The 25111-nt window shown below is 44.6% G+C and overlaps 1 protein-coding gene across 1 annotated transcript; it reads left to right on the forward strand.

Moving 5' to 3' along the window:
* The first annotated feature begins 13751 nt into the window (after positions 1–13751).
* LOC135540062 (Parkinson disease protein 7 homolog) lies at positions 13752–25036 on the forward strand. Its single transcript, XM_064966396.1, has 6 exons — positions 13752–13910; positions 14509–14610; positions 14811–14870; positions 15350–15419; positions 16641–16727; positions 24550–25036. The coding sequence occupies exons 1-6, from the start codon at positions 13821–13823 to the stop codon at positions 24708–24710; spliced, it is 570 nt and encodes a 189-aa protein (XP_064822468.1). The 5' UTR covers positions 13752–13820; the 3' UTR covers positions 24711–25036.
* Positions 25037–25111: the final 75 nt, after the last annotated feature.

Below are 25111 nucleotides of genomic sequence, written 5' to 3' on the forward strand. Positions count from 1 at the left end.
ATCTTCATGCTAGTTTTGAGAAGTTGTTGAGGGAAAATTGTTTGGAAATGTTTTAGACATTGAAGTCACATTTACTATAAAAAGTGTGGGAATAAATGTGAGGAATCCGGTTAATTTGAGCTGGAGTTAGTGGATAGAATAGCAAAAGCATACCAGGGACAGGTAAACTATGTTAATCTACAAGGTTTATACTGGTAAAAAGAGGATAAACCTGCATGCCTCTTCGCTTGCACAAAGCCCCTGGTTGAGGCCAATTATTTACAAATACAAAGAAAGTAAGAAACAATATTTTACCTCCAAATTTCAGCCCTTATCAATAATAGAACCAGCCATGTCACTGGGCACAGACGTCAGTTCAACATCTCGTTTTAATTTACATTTGGTCGAGTTGTCAACTAATGTGAATTCAACGTTAAATCAACAAAACATTTCAAATCATTGGATTTAGTTGAACATTTGGGTGAAAAAAAGACAACATTCCATTACGTTGATAACTTTTTCAAATCAAATTAGTTTTTTATTTTATGAAATGACGTGGAAACAACGTTGATTCAACCAGTTTTTGCCCAATGGGATGCTACTCAATGAGGTAATAGAGTTATCTCCTAAAGTATTGGGACAGTGGCACATTATTTGTTGTATTGGCTCTGTACTCCAGGACTTTGAATTGTGATTAAATGGCAGACTATCATCTTTAATTTGAGGGTATTTTCATCCAGGTGAACCGTGTAAAATGTGCAGAACTTTTTGAACATAGTCCCAACATTTTTGGAGACCAAAAGTATCAGGAAAAATTTACTTATATGTGTTTTAAAGTAGTACAAAGTTCAGTATTTGGTCCCATATTCCTAGTACGCAATGATCACATCAAGCTTGTGACTCTACAAACTTGTTGGATGCATTTGCTGTTTGTTTTGGTTGTGTTTCAGATTATTTTGTGCCCAATACAAATGAATGGTAAATAATGCATTGTGTCTGTTATGTACTTGAGTGAAGACCCAAAAGCGGTTTTAACAGAAAACAGAGTTCTTTAATGAAAAACAGGAATGGCATAAATCCTCTTCCAACGTTGACAATGGAACAAAAAGAACGTAGTATAGTGCAGGATGCACCTGCCAGGCAGACTCCGACAGGATAGGACAAGGTGGAAGCAAACGAGACGACAGCTTGCTTCTGGCATCAAAAACACAAACAAGAATCAGACCCTGAAAGTAGCAGGAACAGAGAGAGAAATAGAGACCTAATCAGAGGGGGAAGAGAGAACAGGTGTGAAAGAGTGAATGAGCTAGTTAGGGGAGATGTAGAACAGCTGAAGAATGAGAGACAGAGAAGGTAACCTAAAAAGACCAGCAGAGAGACAGAGTGAAGAGAAAGGACAGGAACAGACATAACAAGACATGACAGTACCCCCCCCCACTCACCGAGCGCCTCCTGGCGCACTCGAGGAGGAAACCTGGCGGCAACGGAGGAAATCATCGATCAGCGAACGGTCCAGCACGTCCCGAGAGGGAACCCAACTCCTCTCCTCAGGACCGTACCCCTCCCAATCCACTAGGTACTGATGACCACGGCCCCGAGGGCGCATGTCCAAAATCTTACGAACCCTGTAGATGGGTGCGCCCTCGACAAGGATGGGGGGAGGGACGAGCGGGGGCGCGAAGAACGGGCTTAACACAGGAGACATGGAAGACCGGGTGAACGCGACGAAGATAGCGCGGAGAAGAAGTCGCACTGCGACAGGATTAATGACCTGGGAAATACGGAACGGACCAATGAACCGCGGGGCCAACTTGCGAGAAGCTGTCTTAAGGGGAAGGTTCTGAGTGGAGAGCCATACTCTCTGACCGCAACAATATCTAGGACTCTTGGTCCTACGCTTATTAGCGGCCCTCACAGTCTGCGCCCTATTACGGCAAAGTGCCGACCTGACCCCCTTCCAGGTGCGCTCGCAACGCTGGACAAAAGCCTGAGCGGAGGGGACGCAGGACTCGGCGAGCTGAGATGAGAACAGCGGAGGCTGGTACCCGAGGCTACTCTGAAAAGGAGATAGACCGGTAGCAGACGAGGGAAGCGAGTTGTGGGCGTACTCTGCCCAGGGGAGCTGTTCTGACCAAGACGCAGGGTTACGAAAAGAAAGACTGCGTAAAATGCGACCAACAGTCTGATTGGCCCGTTCGGCTTGACCGTTAGACTGGGGATGAAAGCCGGACGAGAGACTGACGGAAGCCCCAATCAAACGGCAAAACTCCTCCAAAATTGAGACGTGAACTGCGGGCCTCTGTCGGAAACGACGTCAGACGGAAGGCCATGAATTCGGAAAACATTCTCGATAATGATCTGAGCCGTCTCCTTAGCAGAAGGGAGCTTAGCGAGAGGAATGAAATGAGCCGCCTTAGAGAATCTATCGACAACCGTAAGAATAACTGTCTTCCCCGCTGATGAAGGCAGTCCGGTGATGAAATCTAAAGCGATGTGAGACCACGGTCGAGAGGGAATGGGAAGCGGTCTGAGACGGCCGGCAGGAGGAGAGTTCCCAGATTTAGTCTGCGCGCAGACCGAACAAGCGGCGACAAATCGACGCGCGTCACGTTCCCGAGTGGGCCACCAGAAACGCTGGCGAATGGAAGCGAGCGTACCCCGAACGCCGGGGTGGCCGGCTAACTTGGCAGAGTGGGCCCACTGAAGAACGGCCGGACGAGTAGGAACGGGAACGAACAGAAGGTTCCTAGGACAAGCTCGCGGCGACGGAGTGTGAGCGAGTGCTTGCTTTACCTGCCTCTCAATTCCCCAGACAGTCAACCCGACAACACGCCCTTCAGGGAGAATCCCCTCGGGGTCGGTGGAGACCTCAGAAGAACTGAAGAGACGAGATAAAGCATCAGGCTTGGTGTTTTTTGAGCCCGGACGATAAGAAATAACAAACTCGAAACGAGCGAAAAACAGAGCCCAACGAGCCTGACGCGCATTAAGTCGTTTGGCTGAACGGATGTACTCAAGGTTCCTATGGTCAGTCCAAACGACAAAAGGAACGGTCGCCCTCCAACCACTGTCGCCATTCGCCTAGGGCTAAGCGGATGGCGAGCAGTTCGCGATTACCAACATCATAGTTACGTTCTGACGGCGATAAGCGATGAGAGAAAAACGCGCAAGGATGGACCTTGCCGTCAGAGAGAGAGCGCTGAGAAAGAATGGCTCCCACGCCCACCTCTGACGCGTCAACCTCAACAACAAACTGACTAGAGATGTCAGGTGTAACAAGAATAGGTGCGGATGTAAAACGATTCTTAAGAAGATCAAAAGCTCCCTGGGCGGAAACGGACCACTTAAAGCACGTCTTAACAGAAGTAAGGGCTGTGAGGGGAGCTGCCACCTGACCGAAATTACGGATGAAACGACGATAGAAATTAGCGAAGCCCAGAAAGCGCTGCAGCTCGACGCGTGACTTAGGAACGGGCCAATCAATGACAGCCTGGACCTTAGCGGGATCCATCTTAATGCCCTCAGCGGAAATAACGGAACCGAGAAAAGGGACAGAGGCGGCATGAAAAGTGCACTTCTCAGCCTTCACATAAAGACAGTTCTCCAAAAGGCGCTGGAGGACGCGTCGCACGTGCTGAACATGAATCGAGAGAGACGGTGAAAAAATCAGGATATCGTCCATGTAAACGAAAACAAAAATGTTCAGCATGTCTCTCAGGACGTCGTTAACTAGTGCCTGAAAGACAGCTGGAGCGTTAACGAGGCCGAAAGGAAGAACCCGGTATTCAAAGTGCCCTAACGGAGTGTTAAACGCCGTCTTCCACTCGTCCCCTCCCTGATGCGCACGAGATGGTAGGCGTTACGAAGGTCCAATTTGGTGAAAAACCTGGCTCCCTGCAGGATCTCGAAGGCTGAAGACATAAGAGGAAGCGGATAACGATTCTTAACTGTTATGTCATTCAGCCCTCGATAATCCACGCATGGGCGCAGGGACCCGTCCTTCTTCTGAACAAAAAAAAACCCCGCTCCGGCGGGAGAGGAGGAGGAGACTATGGTACCGGCGTCGAGCGAAACCGACAAATAATCCTCGAGAGCCTTACGTTCGGGAGCCGACAGAGAGTATAATCTACCCCGGGGGAGTAGTTCCCGGAAGGAGATCAATACTACAGTCATACGACCGGTGTGGAGGGAGAGAAGTGGCCTTGGAACGACTGAACACCGTGCGCAGATCGTGATACTCCTCCGGCACCCCTGTCAAATCGCCAGGCTCCTCCTGTGAAGAAGAGACAGAGGAAACAGGAGGGATAGCAGACATTAAACAGGTCACATGACAAGAAACATTCCAGGATAGGATAGTATTACTAGACCAATTAATAGAAGGGTTATGGCGCACTAGCCAGGGATGACCCAAAACAACAGGTGTAAAAGGTGAACGAAAAATTAAAAAAGAAATGGTTTCGCTATGATTACCAGAGACAGTGAGGGTTAAAGGCAGCGTCTCACGCTGAATCTTGGGGAGAGAACTACCATCTAAAGCGAACAAGGCCGTGGGCTCCCTAACTGTCTGAGAGGAATGTCATGTTCCCGAGCCCAGGTCTCGTCCATAAAACAGCCCTCCGCCCCAGAGTCTATCAAGGCACTGCAGGAAGCAGATGAACCGGGCCAGCGGAGATGGACCGGAAAGGTAGTGCGTGATCCAGAAGGAGAGGCCTGAGTAGTTGCGCTCACCAGTAGCCCTCCCCTTACTGATGAGCTCTGGCTTTTACTGGACATGAGGTGACAAAATGACCAGTGGAGCCGCAGTAGAGACAGAGGCGATTGGTGATTCTCCGTTCCTTCTCCTTGGCCGAGATGCGGATACCCCCAGCTGCATAGGCTCAGCATCCGAGCCGGCGGAGGAGGGTGGCAGTGATGCGGCAGGTGGCAGTGATGTGGAGAGGGAGCAACGGAGAACGCGAGCTCCTTTCCACGAGCTCGGCGACGAAGATCAAACCGTCGCTCTATGCGAATAGCGAGGGCTATTAAGGAGTCCAGACTGGAAGGAACCTCCCGGGAGAGGATCTCATCCTTAACCTCGACGAGGAGACCCTCCAGAAAACGAGCGAGCAAAGCCGGCTCGTTCCAGTCACTAGAGGCAGCGAGAGTGCGAAACTCAATAGAATAATCCGTTATGGATCGATTCCCCTGACATAGGGAAGACAGGGCCCTGGAAGCCTCCTCCCCAAAAACAGAACGGTCAAAAACCCGTATCATCTCCTCCTTAAAGTCCTGAAACTGGTTAATACACTCAGCCCTCGCCTCCCAGATTGCCGTGCCCCACTCACGCGCCCGTCCGGTAAGGAGAGAAATGACGTAGGCGATGCGGGCTGCGCTCCTGGAGTAAGTGTTGGGCTGGAGAGAGAACACCACATCACACTGAGTGAGGAATGAGCGGCACTCAGTGGGCTCCCCAGAGTAACAGGGCGGGTTGTTGATCCTGGGCTCCGGAGACTCGGAAACCCTGGAAGTGGGCGGTGGATCGAGGTGGAGTTGGTGAACCTGTCTTGTGAGGTCGGAGACTTGGACGGCCAGGGTCTCAACGGCATGTCGAGCAGCAGACAATTCCTCCTCGTGTCTGCCTAGCATCGCTCCCTGGATCTCGACGGCGGAGTGAAAAGGGTCCGGAGCCGCTGGGTCCATTCTTGGTCTGATTCTTCTGTTATGTACTTGAGTGAAGACCCAAAAGCGGTTTTAACAGAAAACAGAGTTCTTTAATGAAAAACAGGAATGGCATAAATCCTCTTCCAACATTGACAATGGAACAAAAAGAACGTAGTATAGTGCAGGATGCACCTGCCAGGCAGACTCCGACAGGATAGGACAAGGTGGAAGCAAACGAGACGACAGCTTGCTTCTGGCATCAAAAACACAAACAAGAATCAGACCCTGAAAGTAGCAGGAACAGAGAGAGAAATAGAGACCTAATCAGAGGGGGAAGAGAGAACAGGTGTGAAAGAGTGAATGAGCTAGTTAGGGGAGATGTAGAACAGCTGAAGAATGAGAGACAGAGAAGGTAACCTAAAAAGACCAGCAGAGAGAGACAGAGTGAAGAGAAAGGACAGGAACAGACATAACAAGACATGACAGTGTCATTTTGGAGTTACATTTATTGTAAATAATTATGGAATTTGTTTCTAAACACTTCTACATTCATGTGGATGCTACCATGATTACGAATAGTCCTGAATGAACTGTGAGTAATGATGAGTCGGAGAGGGGTATGATATTTGTGCCTCTGTAACTTTCTCAATTATCATTACTCACTATTTCATTCAGGATTATTCGTAATTTCTAAACGATTCACCCGATGGATGAAAATACCCTCCAATGAAAGCTGACAGTCTGCACTTTAATCTCACAGTCATTGTATTATGTATTATTTCAAATCCAAAGTGCTGGAGTACAGAGCCAAAACAAACAAAAACTGTGTCATTGTCCCAATACTTTTGGAGTTCCCTGTAAATGATCATACAATCTTTAGTGTAGTTCTTTATGCTCTGTGGATCTGATAAGAAATAAGGAGTGGGAGTGAATTGAGGCCTCTGTTTCTCTGCCTTACCAATATATTTCAATCAACATTTAGAAGCATCGGCTTTCCATATAATCAAGTGTGAATGAACATGTAAGCTTAGCCAAGTATTAACAGAATTTGGCCTTTCCTCCACACACAGTGGGCCTTGCTGGCGTGTGAATCCACACTAGCGTGACTAAGGTAAAAGGCAAAAAGCTTGAGGAGGGGAAAGGACCTGAAACAGACAGGCGGGAGAGACCATAATGGGGTTTTGTATTGAAGAAGGGAGAACATTGATAGTCACCATATGTCTGTAGTGCATAGACTGGGGGTCTACAGTAAATTACATTACCCAACCCACAACGTGAGCCAACCAAGAGATGTGCGTAACGTGGTCTGAGATAGCTATCGTGTGAAAAGTGGGCCGCTGTGTGTGAGAGCCATGCCCTGATCGGTCATGCTGTGTTTTTGGGGAGTGACAGAGGGAGCAGCAGCTGCATGGTTCACCTGTCCAGTCCTGTACACGGCTCTCCATCAACACTGGCTCTTCCCTTTTCATAGGCCGGCAGCTTCCCTTGTGTACAATCAAAGGAATCTCACATGTAACACTTATCTAATGTGACAACATTTACAAGATCCCAGTCCCACTGTTCTGCAGACATGTAAAACGATAGGGTTTTACATTTGTTTAAGTCCACAGTGATTTAAGAATGATACGCATAAACATAGGCCCCATGACCTCCAGTCACCAGGTCACCAGCAAACAGCTATGTACTTCAACTATATGTAAAGCCTAATACAGACATTTTTAAACTGCACATTAATTCAAACATGCTTTCTCATTGCACAGGAAGAATGTTGTCAGAAAACCTGGAAACTCAGTACATTTACTTGGTTGAGGGTAGATACTCACAGTACTTAAGCCACTTAAGACTACTGTCACTCTGTGCTTATCTAATGTGAATATTATGAATGCAGCCACTCAGAGTCTATCAGCAAGCCACAGAGCACCCTGTGAGAGAGGAGAGAGAGCGGACCAGAGGGAAGCACAGGCAGGGGAGACCTCAGCAGAGCAGAGCAGGGTCGGGGAGCAGCCCGTGGGCATGGCCTCTCTCTCTGTCACCACTTCGTTAGGCACGAAACACTAATCCTGCTTGTGTCTTTATTACCCTCTCTGTGGAGGAGCTAGGGGGTGGCTGGGGGGGGTACCGCTGCAGGGACCAGTCATCAGCATTAGTGTTTGAAGATAGGCCATGCTGCATGGCATTAGGGGATCTAATGGAGGCAGAGAGAGAGATATAGACACTAACAGAAAGAGAGACTGCATACAAAATGGGATAGAAAGAGAGGGGGAGGTTGGGAGACAGGCAGTGTCACTTGTACCCCCCTCAAAATAGTTTGGGAGGGGGCATAGTCTGAGGGCAGGGAGATTACTGCAACCATAAATGGCTCTAGGGCAATTGTGTGTTTGAGTCGTTACACACACTCTAATCAAAACAGCACATTCATGAGCTGCTGCTTCAATTTGCAACATTGTCTCTGTTGGATGTAAACAACATGTTCTCAACTGGATTTACATGGATATCTTTGAGCACATGAAAACTTGGAAAATAAGTTATGTGAGTGGTACAATTTTATTCTGTTTGACTTGATGATAAGTATTATGTTGTTTCTAACTTTTGTTAGACCAAGGGAGTGAAATTAGTTTCTTTTATGGTATCCATTGGACTGCACAGACAATATGGAAGTTCGGAAATCTAAGTTCCCTGAAATCGAGGTTCCTTGTTGAAAGTTGAAGTTACTGAGCTGGCGCCACCTTGTGTCTGTTGAATGGCCATCTGCTAATCCAGGTGTTTAACATTCACTCACTGTCACCTTGTTCCCCAGATCCCTCCACACACAGGCCTCCAGCTGTCACCTGAGCACTTGGTAGCATAAGGTAATATCATCGAGATGCAATCAAGATTATATGCTTGCCACTCATCGCCTGCTCTTGGAGGCTCACAATGCGTGAAAAAGACACAAGATAAAGCTTATGCACAGATCGGCAGATAAAATGTCACTAAATATTCATCCCATATTCAACTGTAGTGGTACAGGCTCTACCTGAGTGGGAGGAAAAACCCAACCAAGAGTAGTTACCATAGAGTAGTGGATGTATGATTTGAATCACACCACCACACTATGACTGAAATGTAGCAATTCAATGTATTTTCAAAACTCTCCTCAAATGTTTTAATCTCTCCCCATAGAGCCAATTTGACTGTGACCATATTGAGTAGTGGCACCTCTTTCCTGAGTTTCTGAAGCAGGGTTTGCTGCTGTGTATCTTAACCCAACAGGGCCTTTGCATGTACATTCATGTCGCAAAAACGAGTTTATTTCCATGTTTACACCGTTTCATATTCAGAGCAATGGTAACAGGATTACTTTGTGACAAACGGTAATTGGTGGAATTCCCTCATTTCAGTCAGTGGATTTTTTTTTTTCTTTCTGAAAATGATTCTGTAGTGTAGAATCCCCAGTGGTTGGATTCCAGAAGCCCTTCAGGTTTATGAGTAGACCTCTGTGGTGTGCCAGATAAAGCAGAGCAGAGGAAAGGCCTGGCATGGCCTGGCATGCAGGAGGCAGAACTCGCTGGGGAAAATAATAAGCTAGAGTTCACTGATCAACACTCAGTCTCCTGCTCCTCTAACAGACGGCATGAAGATATCATCTGTGGCCCAATGAGCAGAACACCAGAGAGAGAAATCTCAACAACAACAAGCAAATAAATATGATATATACACGGAACAAAAATATAAATGCTACATGTAAAGTGTTGGTCCTACGTTTCATGATCTGAAAAAAAATATCTCCGAAATGTTCCATATGCATAAAAAGCTTATTTATCTCAAAATTTGTGTACAAATTTGTTTACATCCCTGTTAGTGAGCATTTCTCTTTGGCCAAGACAATCCATCTACCTGACAGGTGTGGCATATCGTCTGAGACCAGCCACCCGGACAACGGATGAAACTGTGAGTTTGCACAACCGAAGAATTTCTGCACAAACGGTCAGAAACCGTCTCAGGGAAGTTCATCTGTGTGCTCGTTGTCCTCACCAGGGTCTTGACCTGACTGCAGTTTGGCTTCGTAACCGACTTCAGTGGGCAAATGCTCATCTTTGTTGGTCACTAGCATGCTGAAGAGATGGCAGACAACATGTATGGCGTCATTTGGGTGAGCAGTTTGCTGATGTCAACTTTGTGAACAGAGTGCCCCATGGTGGAGGATGGGTTATGGTATGGGCAGGCATAAGCTATGGACAATGAACACAATTGCATTTTATAGATGGTCATTTTAATGCACAGAGTTACGAGATCCTGAGGCCCATTGTTGTGACATTCATCCACTGCCATCACCTCATGATTCAGCATGATAATGCACAGCCCCATTTTGCAAGGATCTGTATGCAATTCCTGGAAGCTGAAAATGGCCCAGGGCCTGCATACTCACCAGACGTCACCCATTGAGTATGTTTAGAATTCTCTGGATCGACAGGTACGACAGCGTGTTCCAGTTTCTGCCAATATCCAGCAACTTCGCACAGCCATTGAAGAGGAGTGGGACAACATTCCACAGGCCACAATCAACAGCCTGATGAACTCTATGCGAAGGAGACGTGTCTCATTGCAAGTGGCAAATGGTCACACCAGACACTGACTGGTTTTCTGATCCACACCCCTACCTTTTTTAAAGGTATCTGTGACCAACATATGCATATCTGTATTCCCAGTCATGTGAAATCAATAGATTAGGGGCTAATGCATTTATTTTGGTTGACTGATTTCCTTCTATGAACTGTAACTCAGTAAAATCTTTGAAATTGTTGCATGTTGCATTTAGATTTTTGTTTAGTGTACAGTCGTGGCCAAAAGTTTTGAGAATAACACAAATATAAATTTTCACAAAGTCTGCCTCAGTTTGTATGATGGCAATTTGCATATACTCCAGAATGCTATGAAGAGTGATCAGATGAATTGCAATTAATTGCAAAGTCCCTCTTTGCCATGCAAATGAACGGAATCCCCCCAAAACATTTCCACTGCATAACAGCCCTGTCACAAAAGGACATCATGTCAGTGATTCTCTTATTAACACAGGTGTGAGTGTTGACGAGGACAAGGCTGGAGATCACTCTGTCAAGCTGATTGAGTTCGAGTAACAGACTGGAAGCTTCAAAAAAGGGTGGTGCTTGGAATCATTGTTCTTCCTCTGTCAGCCATGGTTACCTGCAAGGAAACACGTGCCATCATCATTGCTTTGCACAAAAAGGGCTTCACAGGCAAGGATAATGCTGTCAGTAAGATTGAACCTAAATCAACCATTTATCGGATCATCAAGAACTTCAAGGAGAGCGGTTCAATTGTTGTGAAGAAGGCTTCGGGACGCCCAAGAAAGTCCAGCAAGCACCAGGACCGTATCCTACAGTTGATTCAGCTGCGGGATCGGGGCACCACCAGTACAGAGCTTGCTGAGGAACGGCAGCAGGCAGGTGTGAGTGCATCTGCATGCACAATGAGGCAAAGACTTTTGGAGGATGGCCTGGTGTCAAGAAGGGCAGAAAAGAAGCCACTTCTCTCCAGGAAAAACATCAGGGACAGACTGATATTCTGCAAAAAGTACAGGGATTGTACTGCTGAGGACTGGGGTAAAGTCAGTTTCCCTGATGAATCCCCTTTCCGATTGTTTGGGGCATCCGGAAAAAAGCTTGTCTGGAGAAGACAAGGTGAGCGCTACCATCAGTCCTGTGTCATGCCAACAGTAAAGCATCATGAGACCATTCATGTGTGGGGTTGCTTCTCAGCCAAGGGAGTGGGCTCACTCACAATTTTGCCTAAGAACACAGCCATGAATAAAGAATGGTACCAACACATCCTCCGAGAGCAACTTCTCCCAACCATCCAGGAACAGTTTTGTGACAAACAATGCCTTTTCCAGCATGATGGAGCACCTTGCCATAAGGCAAAAGTGATAACTAAGTGGCTCGGGGAACAAAACATTGATATTTTGGGTCCATGGCCAGGAAACTCCCTAGACCTTAATCCCATTGAGAACTTGTCTTCCATCCTCAAGAGGCGGGTGGACAAACAAAAACCCACAAATTCTGATAAACTCCAAGCATTGATTATGCAAGAATGGGCTGCCATCAGTCAGGATGTGGCCCAGAAGTTAATTGACAGTATGCCAGGGCAGATTGCAGAGGTCTTGAAAAAGAAGGGTCAACCCTGCAAATATTGACTCTTTGCATCAACTTCATGTAATTGTCAATAAAAGCCTTTGACACTTATGAAATGCTTGTAATTATACTTCAGTATTCCATAGTAACATCTGACAAAAATATCTAGAGACACTGAAGCAGCAAACTTTGTGAAAATTAATATTTGTGTCATTCTCAAAACTTTTGGCCACGACTGTATATACACTACCGTTCAAAAGTTTGGCGTCACTTAGAAATGAAAGAAAATAACATGTTTTGTCCAATGAAATAACGTAAATTTCATCAGAAATACAGTGTAGACATTGTTAATGTAAGTGACTCTTGTAGCTGGAAGCAGATGATTTTTAATGGAATATCTACATAGGCATACAGAAGCCCATTATCAGCAACCATCACTCCTGTGTTCCAATGGCACGTTCTTTAGACTAATTGAGTATCTGGAGTATCAGCATTTGTGGGTTTGAATTCAGGCTCAAAATGGCTAGAAACAAAGACATTTCTTCTGAAATTCATCAGTCTATTCTTGTTCTGAGAAATGAAGGCTATTCCATGCGAGAAATTGGCAAGTAACTGAAGATCTGGTACAACGCTGTTTACTACTCCCTTCACAGAACAGCGCAAACTGGCGCTAACCAGAATAGAAAGAAGAGTGGGAAGCCCCGGTGCACAACTGAGCAAGAGGACAAGTACATTAGAGTGTCTAGTTTGAGAAACAGACTCCTCACTTCCTCATCTGGCAGCTTCATTAAATAGTACTCGCAAAACACCAGTCTCAACGTCAACAGTGAAGAGATTGACCCCCGGAATGCTGGCCTTCTTATATTTGGCAAAATATCTCTCTATTAAACAACAAAGGATTACTTCATAAAGTTATAAAATTCAGGAAAGATGTGTCTGCTCTGCAATATTTGAGTAGTTGTGGCCTTGCACAGATGGCTCAGAGACTGAATTTGCATTGTCAGTGTATCAGCCTAATCCACTTTCTTACCAGGTTACCTGGTTTGCAAATCACTAACAGGCGTTTCCTGAGTTTGATCATAAACATACCATGAGCTCCTTCTGTAAAGAAATGAGTAAATGGATAAATAAATCCATGTTTTAGGCAAATGAGCTGGTGTACCACTGTGGGTCTGGCTCTGTTGATCCCAGCTGCATTTGTCGGTAATCACCGGTGCCTTTTGGATTGGCTCAAAGGCACGCAACAAAAAAAATCAGCCAGCACCCCCTACACTTTGCCTAATCTGCTGTTTCACTGGGATCTTGTTCTTCGCACAAATGTGAAAGTGAATCTCTGCGGCAGAATACACAGTTGCACATTAAACTGGGAAGAGTGTCGGCACACTAAAACCCCAGACATTAAATCTGGGATTTACACTGGAATATAATTCCCTGAGGTGCCTTAAGAGATGTCTTCTTCAATTGAGAGGGATTTGATGCAGAAGTTCTTAGACAGAGCTTCAAGTTTTTAGTTACCTTCATTTCCTCATTTCAGAAAATCTTGAGAAAATCACATATTAGTTTGAACTAGTTTTCTTTCAGATCTTTTAACCACTGTATAATAAACATTAGAGTTTTAAATAATGTATTGAATAATATAAACCTCAATCGTATTTATGTTTGGGCAAACAAATGCTCGAAATCGAAGGCTTGTTTTATAAACACCTATATTTACAGTAGTTTTATTGACAATTTATGGGTGAATGCCTCCCCCTGGTGGATGTACTTGAACCTACCAGTGCAGATATGTTGCATTTTAAAGTGAATTATGTTGCATCATATCTAAATGAAAATGTATTATCGTACACTCCGCATAATAAATTACGTAGGACTACAAATATGCTACGGTGTAGAGAAATGGTGTAATAAATTATGTGATATTCTTTGATAAATTCATCCAAGCGTATTGTTTGTCACCTCAGCGAATCCGTAGCTGTAACTTACGTGTATGAGTGTTCCTGCCAAGATAAAAGTCCTCTCACAAACAGTTGCTTTCCTGTTGCTGACAGTCACACACCCACTCTCTCAAGAATGGCAGGGAAAAAGGCATTAGTAATCCTCTCTGAAGGTGCAGAAGAGATGGAAACAGTTATACCTGTGGACGTAATGCGTAGAGCTGGGGTTAGTAAACTTATCAAGTTAGCTAAAAGGGTTGCGCACACTAAACACATATAGTTAAGTTGAGATTGTGCTAACGTTAGCTGACTGGCTCAATTTAGCTTGCTAAAAGCTGCATTTGAGTTAGCTAGTATTTTAGCAGATATTTAATTTACCTAGCCACAGTCAAGTTGAAGCTGCAGTCCAAATTCGACACACATACAGATATCCTTTTTTGTTGCACTAAGTAGCTAACGTTACCTACCTTGATAGAACACAGCTATAACAAGTCTAGCAAGCTAACTTTATGCTGTACTACTTAACTATTATCTACCTTCGCTGGCCAAATATAACAGACATGATGAACAACGGCAGTTGTATCCATGGTTAGTTCGCTAATGTGTTGTCATTGTGTTAGCTAGCTAGCTAGTGTGTTGGCACATTCAAAACATGTAAGGTGAGTAAAAGGCCACTGCAAATGTGAACGGTGACTGCACTGTAACTACTGTAGGATAGGAAAAGTCCCATACTCCTTTGATTATTGGGAATTTATGGTTAAGGGGCAATGTCTGCTGATGGTCATTGAAGTAGTTGTGCTTTTGTTTGTGCCCACATCCTGCAGATTGCTGTGATGTTGGCAGGGTTGACGGGCAAAGAGCCTGTGCAGTGCAGCAGAGATGTCTACCTTGTTCCTGATGCCAGCCTGGAGGATGCACGCAAGCAGGTCAGGTCCTGCCTCCAGACCCTGCAATCATATTAGTCTACACAGCATGCTGTTCTCTGACTGCATAACGTTTCCAATGCATTCTGAATCAAATGTTTTCCTACTTTAAAACGTTATTCATTGATTTAATGTACAAGGTTGATGCATCGGAAATTGGTACTATAAATGTGTTATCCGTGACCTTGTATCTTTTGATGCAGGGTCCGTATGATGTGGTTTTTCTGCCAGGGGGAGCTCTCGGTGCCCAGCACCTGTCAGAGGTAGGGATGCCGTTAATGTTTGGCATTCATTGCAAAAACTTTTAGCTGCAGATTAATCTCGCCTGTGTGTCCCTGGCATTGGCAATATGATGTTGCAGGTAGATACTGTAACATTTGTCTCTTGTTCATGTTTTGGTTGAAAAACAAATATATTTTTATGAACTATTTTTCCTACAGTTTAAATATAATTTAATTGGTATGCTCTTGAGATATTCTTGTTTATAAAAACAAGCAAATATACAGTGACTATATGATGCATAATTAATGTTATGGTTTTAGCCCTTACAACTACAAGCTCTGAAAGTTGTTTCACAATAACTTTAAATTGATTTTCAGTCTTGCTGGAAACATTGACTCCTCTATTGCACTCAATATTTATCAGACTGTCCATTTACTGAAAAGTCAGTGTTATAACACACATTCTGTATGAGAGTGTAGAGTTACTCAACTCTCTGTGTGGCTTCCATGTTCTCTTATAGTCGCCTGCTGTGAAAGAGGTGTTGAAGGACCAGGAGGACAGGAAAGGGCTGATCGCTGCCATCTGTGCAGGTACTGTTCCTTATGCGAGAATGTACAAATCCACCTCTAGATTATGGCTCACACACTCCAGGATGTATCTGTGCCAATGACCACAGCTGGGGCAAGATTGCTTAGAATTAATCTTGAGTTAAATATGTAACCAGTTATTTCTGTCAGACAGGGAGTGTAGTATAAGGCTGTCACCTTTCCATTATTAGTAAGCAGGAAATCAATACACGATGAGATTATGATAGAACGAGATATTAGTGCCACTGACGAAGCCCACTACCTCTGAGATTTTCTGCCTGCCTGTGCTGATGAAGGGCACTGAAAGGATGTTGTCAGAGCAGAGTAAAAGGGCATCCTAGAAAACATCTGTTCCCACAGGAATATATAATGAACCTGCCAAATGGATGACCAGCAGCAGTGTCACATTGTGCTCTGCTTAAGTGAAAATAATGCTTTCTATTTCTAGTGTGAAAAGTGCTTGACTCAATTACTCCATGTATAGCAGGTAATGTCATAGACCCTCGGGTCTCCCATTTCATACTCCGCTTTCTAAAAGTGGAAAGACTATAAGTGGAAAGACTATAAGACTATAAGTTTGTGCATAATAATCTTCGTCATCTGAGAGAGGGATGCACTGCCTCCTGCTGTACCAGCCCTGTCCAGGCACTCTCTCTGGAGACGGCCGTTTGTCCAGCCTGGAGTCCTCAGGACGGAGCGGAGGCAGGCATGTAACGGGAGGAGCTGGGCTCTACTTAACTGGCAGGCACCTGCTCTGCCTGCCAGAGAGGAGTCTAATCTTTATACTGCATGGGAAGGCAGCCAAGGACCATGATCAATAGCTTTCTATTTATTAAGTCGGAGGATGAGCTTACTGCAGTGCTAGGACATTTCCAATGTTACTGCAGCAGACACAAACTCCATTATTTTTAGTCTCTGTTTTCTCCCTTCCTCTAAATATGGTGTGCAGAGGTGGATTGAAACCGTATACGCTATGTGGTTAATTTTAGATCCTATTTTATGGTAGTGTGATGTCTATTAATGAGTCTGGCTTTTAGTTGGGATGTCACCTCAATGTAACATGCAAACAAAAGTTAAGGTGTATTGATTGTGACACCTCTGGGTTTTTGAGAAGGAATAATTTGACACCTTTTGTTGTCCAGTGAGTGCCATGTCTGTTTTGAACAGTTTGAATTGAATACAGAGAAGGATATTGGTGTAACTCCTGTTCCCTCCTCACCTCAGGTCCCACGGCGCTCCTGGCACACGGTATTGCCTACGGCAGCACAGTCACCACCCACCCTGGTGCCAAGGACAAAATGATGACTGGTGGTAAAGCTACACAAACTACCTGGCTGCCACAGGGCTAAGGTTCAGGTTAGGGTTGCAAAGGGCCAGAACCTTTCTGGGAAATTTCTCGAAAATTTTCCATGGGTAGTTAAGCCTAGGAATTTGGAAATTTGCTTAAATTCATAAAAAAAGTTATCTTATAACAGTGAACCTTGTGTATCGCACAAAAAAGGCAATTCTAGATCTTGTGGCATATTTTGGTGAAACTATCCTCCGTCACATGTGCAGTGCACTCTTCCGTCACATGTGCAGTGCACTCTTCCGTCACATGTGCAGTGCACTCTTCCGTCACATGTGCAGTGCACTCTTCCGTCACATGTGCAGTGCACTCTTCCGTCACATGTGCAGTGCACTCTTCCGTCACATGTGCAGTGCACACTAATGAGATGCTTTTGAGCCCAAACAACTACACTGCCTTAGCCAAGGACTACATGCTTTCTGGTAAGTTTTGATCACAATACTAGATGGGGTGAAAATATTTTATGACATTATTTTTTGTTAACTAGTAAATAGTAGACTACAGCAACGTGTGTTTAAATCCTTTCTAACTTGTTAACAATTCCTGCTAGTTAGTTTTTGCTACAATGTGGGTTTTAGCTTGCAATTCATAAACATTTATCTTACAAAGGAGCTGTTTAATCTAACTGCTTAACTATTTATCTGTACATGGAATTGTATTTGTTTTTTTTACAAAAAAAAATCTCAATCTTTACAGGAAAGTTCCACGGGCACTATCTGTGTGGAGACATTTCACTGCAGCTAATGGAGAAGGAAAATCTGTGTACATTTTGCAAATACTGTGCCAAATCATATGTGAATGCAACAAAGATGCAGAATCATCTGGCAAAGTGCATAAAGTTCCCTCCGCGCTCACAACAAGCAAACTCTGACAAAAGTCCCTTTACTTCTCGTCGAGGTGAAAATGATGAATCAGACACCTTATCGACAGCAACGACTCATGGTCCTCCTGGAATCAGATTATTATTATTTTTTTACACAATGGAGGAACGTTGTGAGATGAATGCTGATGAATGTCTTGCTCGACCAGTATGTCACCCCTCAACCAGTATTCTACAAGCGCACAGACACAAGGGACAACATTCTCTACATTGCAGATGAGCTGAAGGCAGTCATCAATGACCTTGGACCACAGAAGGTATTAACACTGGTGACAGACAATGCAGCGAGCATGAAGGCTGCTTGGTCTAAAGTGGGGAGTCCTACCCTCACATCACACCCATTGGCTGTGCTGCTCATGCATTGAATCTGCTCCTCAAGGATATGGCACTGAAAACAATGGATGCACTCTACAAGAGCCAAGGAAATGGTTAGGTATGTGAAGGGTCATTAAGTTGTAGCAACAATCTACATCACCAAGCAAAGTGAGAAGAATAAGAGCACCACTGAAGCTGCCCAGCAACACCCGTTGGGGTGTTGATGTCATCATGTTTGACTACTGCAGGGGAAGGAGTCTCTCCAATAAATGGCCACATCAGTCTACCGATATGGACAGCCCCATCAAGAGGATCCTCCTGGATGATGTATTTTGGGAGAGAGTGGTAAGCCCGAAACTCCTGAAACCTATAGCAGTAGCCATTGCATGGATTGAGGGAGACATTGCCATCCTGCCTGATGTTCAGACTCTGCTTGCAGATATAAGAGAAGAAATCCATACTGCCCTGCCCACTTCACTGTTGCTCCAAACAGAGGAAACTGCAGTTCTGAAATGCATCAAAAGCGTGAAAAGTTCTGCCTGAAAGCCCATACACGCTGCAGCATACATGTTGGACCCCATGTGTGCTGGCAAGAGCATCCTGTCTGGTGCAATGATCAACAAGGCATATGGTGTCATCACTACTGTGTCTCGCCACTGACCTGGATGAGGGCAAGGTTCTTGGCAGTCTGACGAAGTACACTTCCAAGCCATGGCTTTGGGATGGAGATGCTTTATGTCAGTCGTGCCAGCGTATCATCATCCACCTGGTGGATCTGAGGCTCTTTCCCCTGTTGCCTCCATCATCCTCCAAATACCACCAACATCCGCTGCCTCAGAGCACAACTGGTCCTTGTTTGGGAACTCACACATCAAAGCATGCAACAGGCTGACCAATACAAGGGTTGAAAAATTGGTGGCCATCTGGGCAAATCTGAAGCTTTTTGAGCTTGACAACAAATCAAATCAAATGTATTTATATAGCCCTTCGTACATCAGCTGATATCTCAAAGTGTTCATTCATAAATTACCAGCATGGTCGAATAATAATAAGGCAGAACAGTTGAAACTGGAGCAGCAGCACGGCCAGGTGGACTGGGGACAGCAAGGAGTCATCATGTCAGGTAGTCCTGGGGCATGGTCCTAGGGCTCAGGTCCTCCGAGAGAGAGAAGGAGAGAATTAGAGAACGCACACTTAGATTCACACAGGACACCGAATTGGACAGGAGAAGTACTCCAGATATAACAAACTGACCCCAGCCCCCCGACACATAAACTACTGCAGCATAAATACTGGAGTCTGAGACAGGAGGGGTCAGGAGACACTGTGGCCCCATCCGAGGACACCCACGGACAGGGCCAAACAGGAAGGATATAACCCCACCCACTTTTCCAAAGCACAGCCCCCCACACCACTAGAGGGATATCTTCAACCACCAACTTACCATCCTGAGACAAAGCTGAGTATAGCCCGCAAAGATCTCCGCCATGGCACAACCCAAGGGGGGGCGCCAACCCAGACAGGATGACCACATCAGTGAATCAACCCACTCAGGTGACGCACCCCTTCCAGGGACGGCATGAGAGAGCCCCAGTAAGCCAGTGACTCAGCCCCTGTAATAGGGTTAGAGGCAGAGAATCCCAGTGGAAAGAGGGGAACCGGCCAGGCAGAGACAGCAAGGGCGGTTTGTTGCTCCAGAGCCTTTCCGTTCACCTTCCCACTCCTGGGCCAGACTACACTCAATCATATGACCCACTGAAGAGATGAGTCTTCAGTAAAGACTTAAAGGTTGAGACCGAGTTTGCGTCTCTGACATGGGTAGGCAGACCGTTCCATAAAAATGGAGCTCTATAGGAGAAAGCCCTGCCTCCAGCTGTTTGCTTAGAAATTCTAGGGACAATTAGGAGGCCTGCGTCTTGTGACCGTAGCGTACGTGTAGGTATGTACGGCAGGACCAAATCAGAGAGATAGGTAGGAGCAAGCCCATGTAATGCTTTGTAGGTTAGCAGTAAAACCTTGAAATCAGCCCTTGCTTTGACAGGAAGCCAGTGTAGGGAGGCAAGCACTGGAGTAATATGATCAAATATTTTGGTTCTAGTCAGGATTCTAGCAGCCGTATTTAGCACTAACTACATTTACATTTACATTTAAGTCATTTGGCAGACGCTCTTATCCACTGAAGTTTATTTAGTGCTTTATCCGGGTAGCCGGAAAGTAGAGCATTGCAGTAGTCTAACCTAGAAGTGACAAAAGCATGGATTAATTTTTCTGCATAATTTTTGGACAGAAAGTTTCTGATTTTTGCAATGATACGTAGATGGAAAAAAGCTGTCCTTGAAATGGTTTTGATATGTTCTTCAAAAGAGAGATCAGGGTCCAGAGTAACGCCGAGGTCCTTCAGTTTTATTTGAGACGACTGTACAACCATTAAGATTAATTGTCAGATTCAACAGAAGATCTCTTTGTTTCTTGGGACCTAGAACAAGCATCTATGTTTTGTCCGAGTTTAAAAGTAGAAAGTTTGCAGCCATCCACTTATGTCTGAAACGCATGCTTCTAGCAAGGGCAATTTTGGGGCTTCACCATGTTTCATTGAAATGTACAGCTGTGTGTCATCCGCATAGCAGTGAAAGTTAACATTATGTTTTCGAATAACATCCCCAAGAGGTAAAATATATAGTGAAAACAATAGTGGTCCTAAAACGGAACCTTGAGGAACACCGAAATTTACAGTTGATTTGTCAGAGGACAAACCATTCACAGAGACAAACTAATATCTTTCCGACAGATAAGATCTAAACCAGGCCAGAACTTGTCTGTGTAGACCAATTTGGGTTTCCAATCTCTCCAAAAGAATGTGGTGATCGATGGTATCAAAAGCAGCACTAAGGTCGAGGACAGATGCAGAGCCTCGGTCCGATGCCATTAAAATGTAATTTGCCACCTTCACAAGTGCCGTCTCAGTGCTATGATGGGGTCTAAAACCAGACTGAAGCATTTCGTATACATTGTTTGTCTTCAGGAAGGCAGTGAGTTGCTGCGCAACAGCCTTTTCTAAGATTTTTGAGAGGGATGGAAGATTCGATATAGGCCGATTTTTAGTTTTTTAAAATATTTTCTGGGTCAAGGTTTGGCTTTTTCAAGAGGCTTTATTACTGCCACTTTTAGTGAGTTTGGTACACATCCGGTGGATAGAGAGCCGTTTATTATGTTCAACATAGGAGGGCCAAGCACAGGAAGCAGCTCTTTCAGTAGTTTAGTTGGAATAGGGTCCAGTATGCAGCTTGAAGGTTTAGAGGCCATGATTATTTTCATCATTGTGTCAAGAGATATAGTACTAAACCACTTGAGCGTCTCTCTTGATCCTAGGTCCTGGCAGAGTTGTGCAGACTCAGAACAACTGAGCTTTGAAGGAATACGCAGATTTAAAGAGGAGTCTGTAATTTGCTTTCTAATAATCATAATTTTTTCCTCAAAGAAGTTCATGAATTTATCACTGCTAAAGTGAAAGTCATCCTCTCTTGGGGAATGCTGCTTTTTAGTTAGCTTTGCGACAGTATCAAAAAGGAATTTCGGATTGTTCTTATTTTCCTCAATTAAGTTAGAAAAATAGGATGATCGAGCAGCAGTAAGGGCTCTTCGGTACTGCACGGTACTGTCTTTCCAAGCTCGACATCTAGGGTATTGCGCAAGGTTAAATTGAGTTCCTCAGTTAGGTGGTTAACTGATTTTTGTCCTCTGGCGTCATTGGGTAGACAGAGGGAATCTGGAAGGACATCAAGGAATCTTTGTGTTGTCTGTGAATTTATAGCACGACTTTTGATGTTCCTTGGTTGGGGTCTGAGCAGATTATTTGTTGCAATTGCGAACGTAATAAAATGGTGGTCCGATAGTCCAGGATTATGAGGAAAAACATTAAGATCCACAACATTTATTCCATGGGACAAAACTAGGTCCAGCGTATGACTGTGACAGTGAGTGGGTCCAGAGACATGTTGGACAAAACCCACTGAGTCGATGATGGCTCCGAAAGCCTTTTGGAGTGGGTCTGTGGACTTTTCCATGTGAATATTAAAGTCACCGAAGATTAGTCACCCGGGATGCACGGGGGATATGGTCACTAGTGTAGCCAGGAGGTGAGGCCTCATTTAACACAGTAAATTCATCAGGCTTAAGCCATGTTTCAGTCAGGCCAATCACATCAAGATTATGATCAGTGATTAGTTCATTGACTATAATTGCCTTTGAAGTAAGGGATCTAACATTAAGTAGCCCTATTTTGAGATGTGAGGTATCATGATCTCTTTCAATAATGACAGGAATGGAGGTGGTCTTTATCCTAGTGAGATTGTTAAGGGGAACACCGCCATGTTTAGTTTTGCCCAACCTAGGTCGAGGCACAGACACGGTCTCAATGGTGATAGCTGAGCTGACTACACTGACTGTGCTAGTGGCAGACTCCACTATGCTGGCAGGCTGGCTAACAGCCTGCTGCCTGGCCTGCACCCTATTTCATTGTGGAGCTAGAGGAGTTAGAGCCCTGTCTATGTTGGTAGATAAGATGAGAGCACCCCTCCAGCTTGGATGGAGTCCGTCACTTCTCAGCAGGTCAGGCTTGGTCCTGTTTGTGGGTGAGTCCCAGAAAGAGGGCCAATTATCTACAAATTCTAACTTTTGGGAGGGGCAGAAAACAGTTTTCAACCAGCGATTTTGTTGTGAGACTCTGCTGTAGAGCTTATCACTCCCCCTAACTGGGAGGGGGCCAGAGACAATTACTCGATGCCGACACATCTTTCTAGCTGATTTACACGCAGAAGCTATGTTGCGCTTGGTGATCTCTGACTGTTTCATCCTAACACCGTTGGTGCCGACGTGGATAACAATATCTCTATACTCTCTACACTCGCCAGTTTTAGCTTTAGCCAGCACCATCTTCAGATTGGCCTTAACGTCGGTAGCCCTGACCCCCGGTAAACAGTGTATGATTGCTGGATGATTCGTTTTAAGTCTAATACTGCGGGTAATGGAGTCACCAATGACTAGAGTTTTCAATTTGTCAGAGCTAATGGTGGGAAGCTTCGGAGTCTCAGACCCCGTAACGGGAGGAGTAGAGACCAGAGAAGGCTCGGCCTCTGACTCCGACTCGCTGCTTAATGGGGAAAACCGGTTGAAAGTTTCTGCCGGCTGAATGAGCGACACCGGTTGAGCGTTCCTACAGCATTTCCTTACAGAAACCGTGAGAAAGTTGTCCGGCTGCGGGGACTGTGCCAGGGGATTTATACTACTATCTGTACTTACTGGTGGCACAGACACTGTTTCATCCTTTCCTACACTGAAATTACCCTTGCCTAACGATTGCGTCTGAAGCTGGGCTTGTAGCACAGCTATCCTCGCCGTAAGGCAAGTACAGCGACTGCAATTAGAAGGCATCATGTTAATGTTACTACTTAGCTTCGGCTGTTGGAGGTCCTGACGAATCGTGTCCAGATAAAGCGTCCGGAGTGAAAAAGTTGGGGGGAAAAAAATAAATATATATAACAGTAATTAAAAAGTAAAAACCGTAAAGTTGTCAGGTAGCAAAATAGGTTGGCAACAAAACGCACAGCACAGCAACTCGAAAACAAGTCTGCAAGTTGTGACAAGCCATCAAGGTTCGAAAGTGACCGTGAAGATGAGGCCTCAGATTCTGATGTTCAAGAGGTGGACATTGAGGTCCAGGGAGAATAGATTGAAACCTCAGAGGAAGACAACCAAAGCTTTAGTTTCTAGATTATCATTATACAGATGTATGTTGAAAACATATTTGGGAGATGCGATAGATCATTGGGGATCATTCAATATTCCCTTTTTTGTTCTGTGAAATCATCCCATGTGAAGAGTCAACTCATTTAAAGTTAAATTTAACTAAAATGGTTTTCTTCTTTTATGTTGGAAATAATTAATTTGCAATTGTCTACTTAGAAACAAACCTTTTACCTTATGTCTCCATATGATATTGTAAATATATCCAATTGCAAAAAACATCTACATTTAAATGGTATTAATATTAAATTGCGTATATTTCTACAAAGTTTCCACCTCTGAATATTCCATAACATGTGCAACCCTAGTTCAGGTTGATTAATCTCTGCACTCTATAGCTAGTTGATAGCCACTGTGGTACTTGTTTGTTAGTTGGATGTTACACAAAATACATGCACATGTAGGAAATCTTCCTGTATGATGACTCAGCAGGCTGTGTGGCAGGAAATGCAGCACAATGAGCAGATCCCAAGTACTACTGAACAGTGGTGACAAATGATTGTGGTCCTTTGTGTCCAGCAGAGGGTGCTGTAACAAGTTTCTTACTTTATGATAGTCATCAATACAAGGTCATTATGCACCAGCATTTGATCCAATTCAATCAGTAAACACTAACATAAATAATTCAAAGAAAGACTGCATATACACGAGAGCTGCATATATAAATGCAAGAAGGTTAAACCAATGAATAACTTGATTTGAACAAGTGGTACTAAATAATCCCCATTTGCAGAGTATTACACAATGGTGTTTCTCTCTCTTCACCACTGTTCCTCTCCACTCCCTAGGCCACTACAAGTATTCTGAGGCTCGAGTCCAGAAGGATGGCCATCTCATTACCAGCCGCGGGCCAGGAACCAGCTTTGAGTTTGCCCTGGCCATTGTAGAGGAGCTCATGGGGGCTGAAGTTGCTGCTACTGTCAAAGCACCCCTGGTTCTGAAAGACTGAGTGGTGTTGAGCCTTTCAAACTAAACCCTAAGTACTCTGCACTGTTCATCATGGTACAAATGCCAATTATTGTGAACAAAGAATCATTATTTTCAGGATAATGTGCAATAGTAAGAATATGCATTTTTATTATTCTCTTCTATCCTTCCCTGGGACATGTTGCCCCTGCACTTTAAGCATCAGTGATTTGGGATTGTTAATGCTTTTGTATAGGAAAATCACCAATGTTAAATTGTATTGATTTAAATATCAAATATATTGCTGTCTTTACTGTCCAAAAGCACTGATGTAGCTTCATCATTAAAGTCAACTGAGCCCCCTTCAGACTCTCGGTACAGTGACGGTATGTGTATATTTATAACAATGACACTGGAGGTAATATGAGAGTATGCATTCAACAC

This window comes from Oncorhynchus masou, chromosome 5, assembly GCF_036934945.1.
Source record: "Oncorhynchus masou masou isolate Uvic2021 chromosome 5, UVic_Omas_1.1, whole genome shotgun sequence".
NCBI lineage: Eukaryota > Metazoa > Chordata > Actinopteri > Salmoniformes > Salmonidae > Oncorhynchus > Oncorhynchus masou.

Bases quoted from the DNA above. Each gene is read 5' to 3' on its own strand.
- LOC135540062 (XM_064966396.1), top strand. From the start codon at position 13,821: ATGGCAGGGAAAAAGGCATTAGTAATCCTCTCTGAAGGTGCAGAAGAG. The intron at 14,611-14,810 runs GTCAGGTCCTGC...CTTTTGATGCAG, and splicing joins TGGAGGATGCACGCAAGCAG to GGTCCGTATGATGTGGTTTT. The intron at 15,420-16,640 runs GTACTGTTCCTT...TCCTCACCTCAG, and splicing joins GATCGCTGCCATCTGTGCAG to GTCCCACGGCGCTCCTGGCA.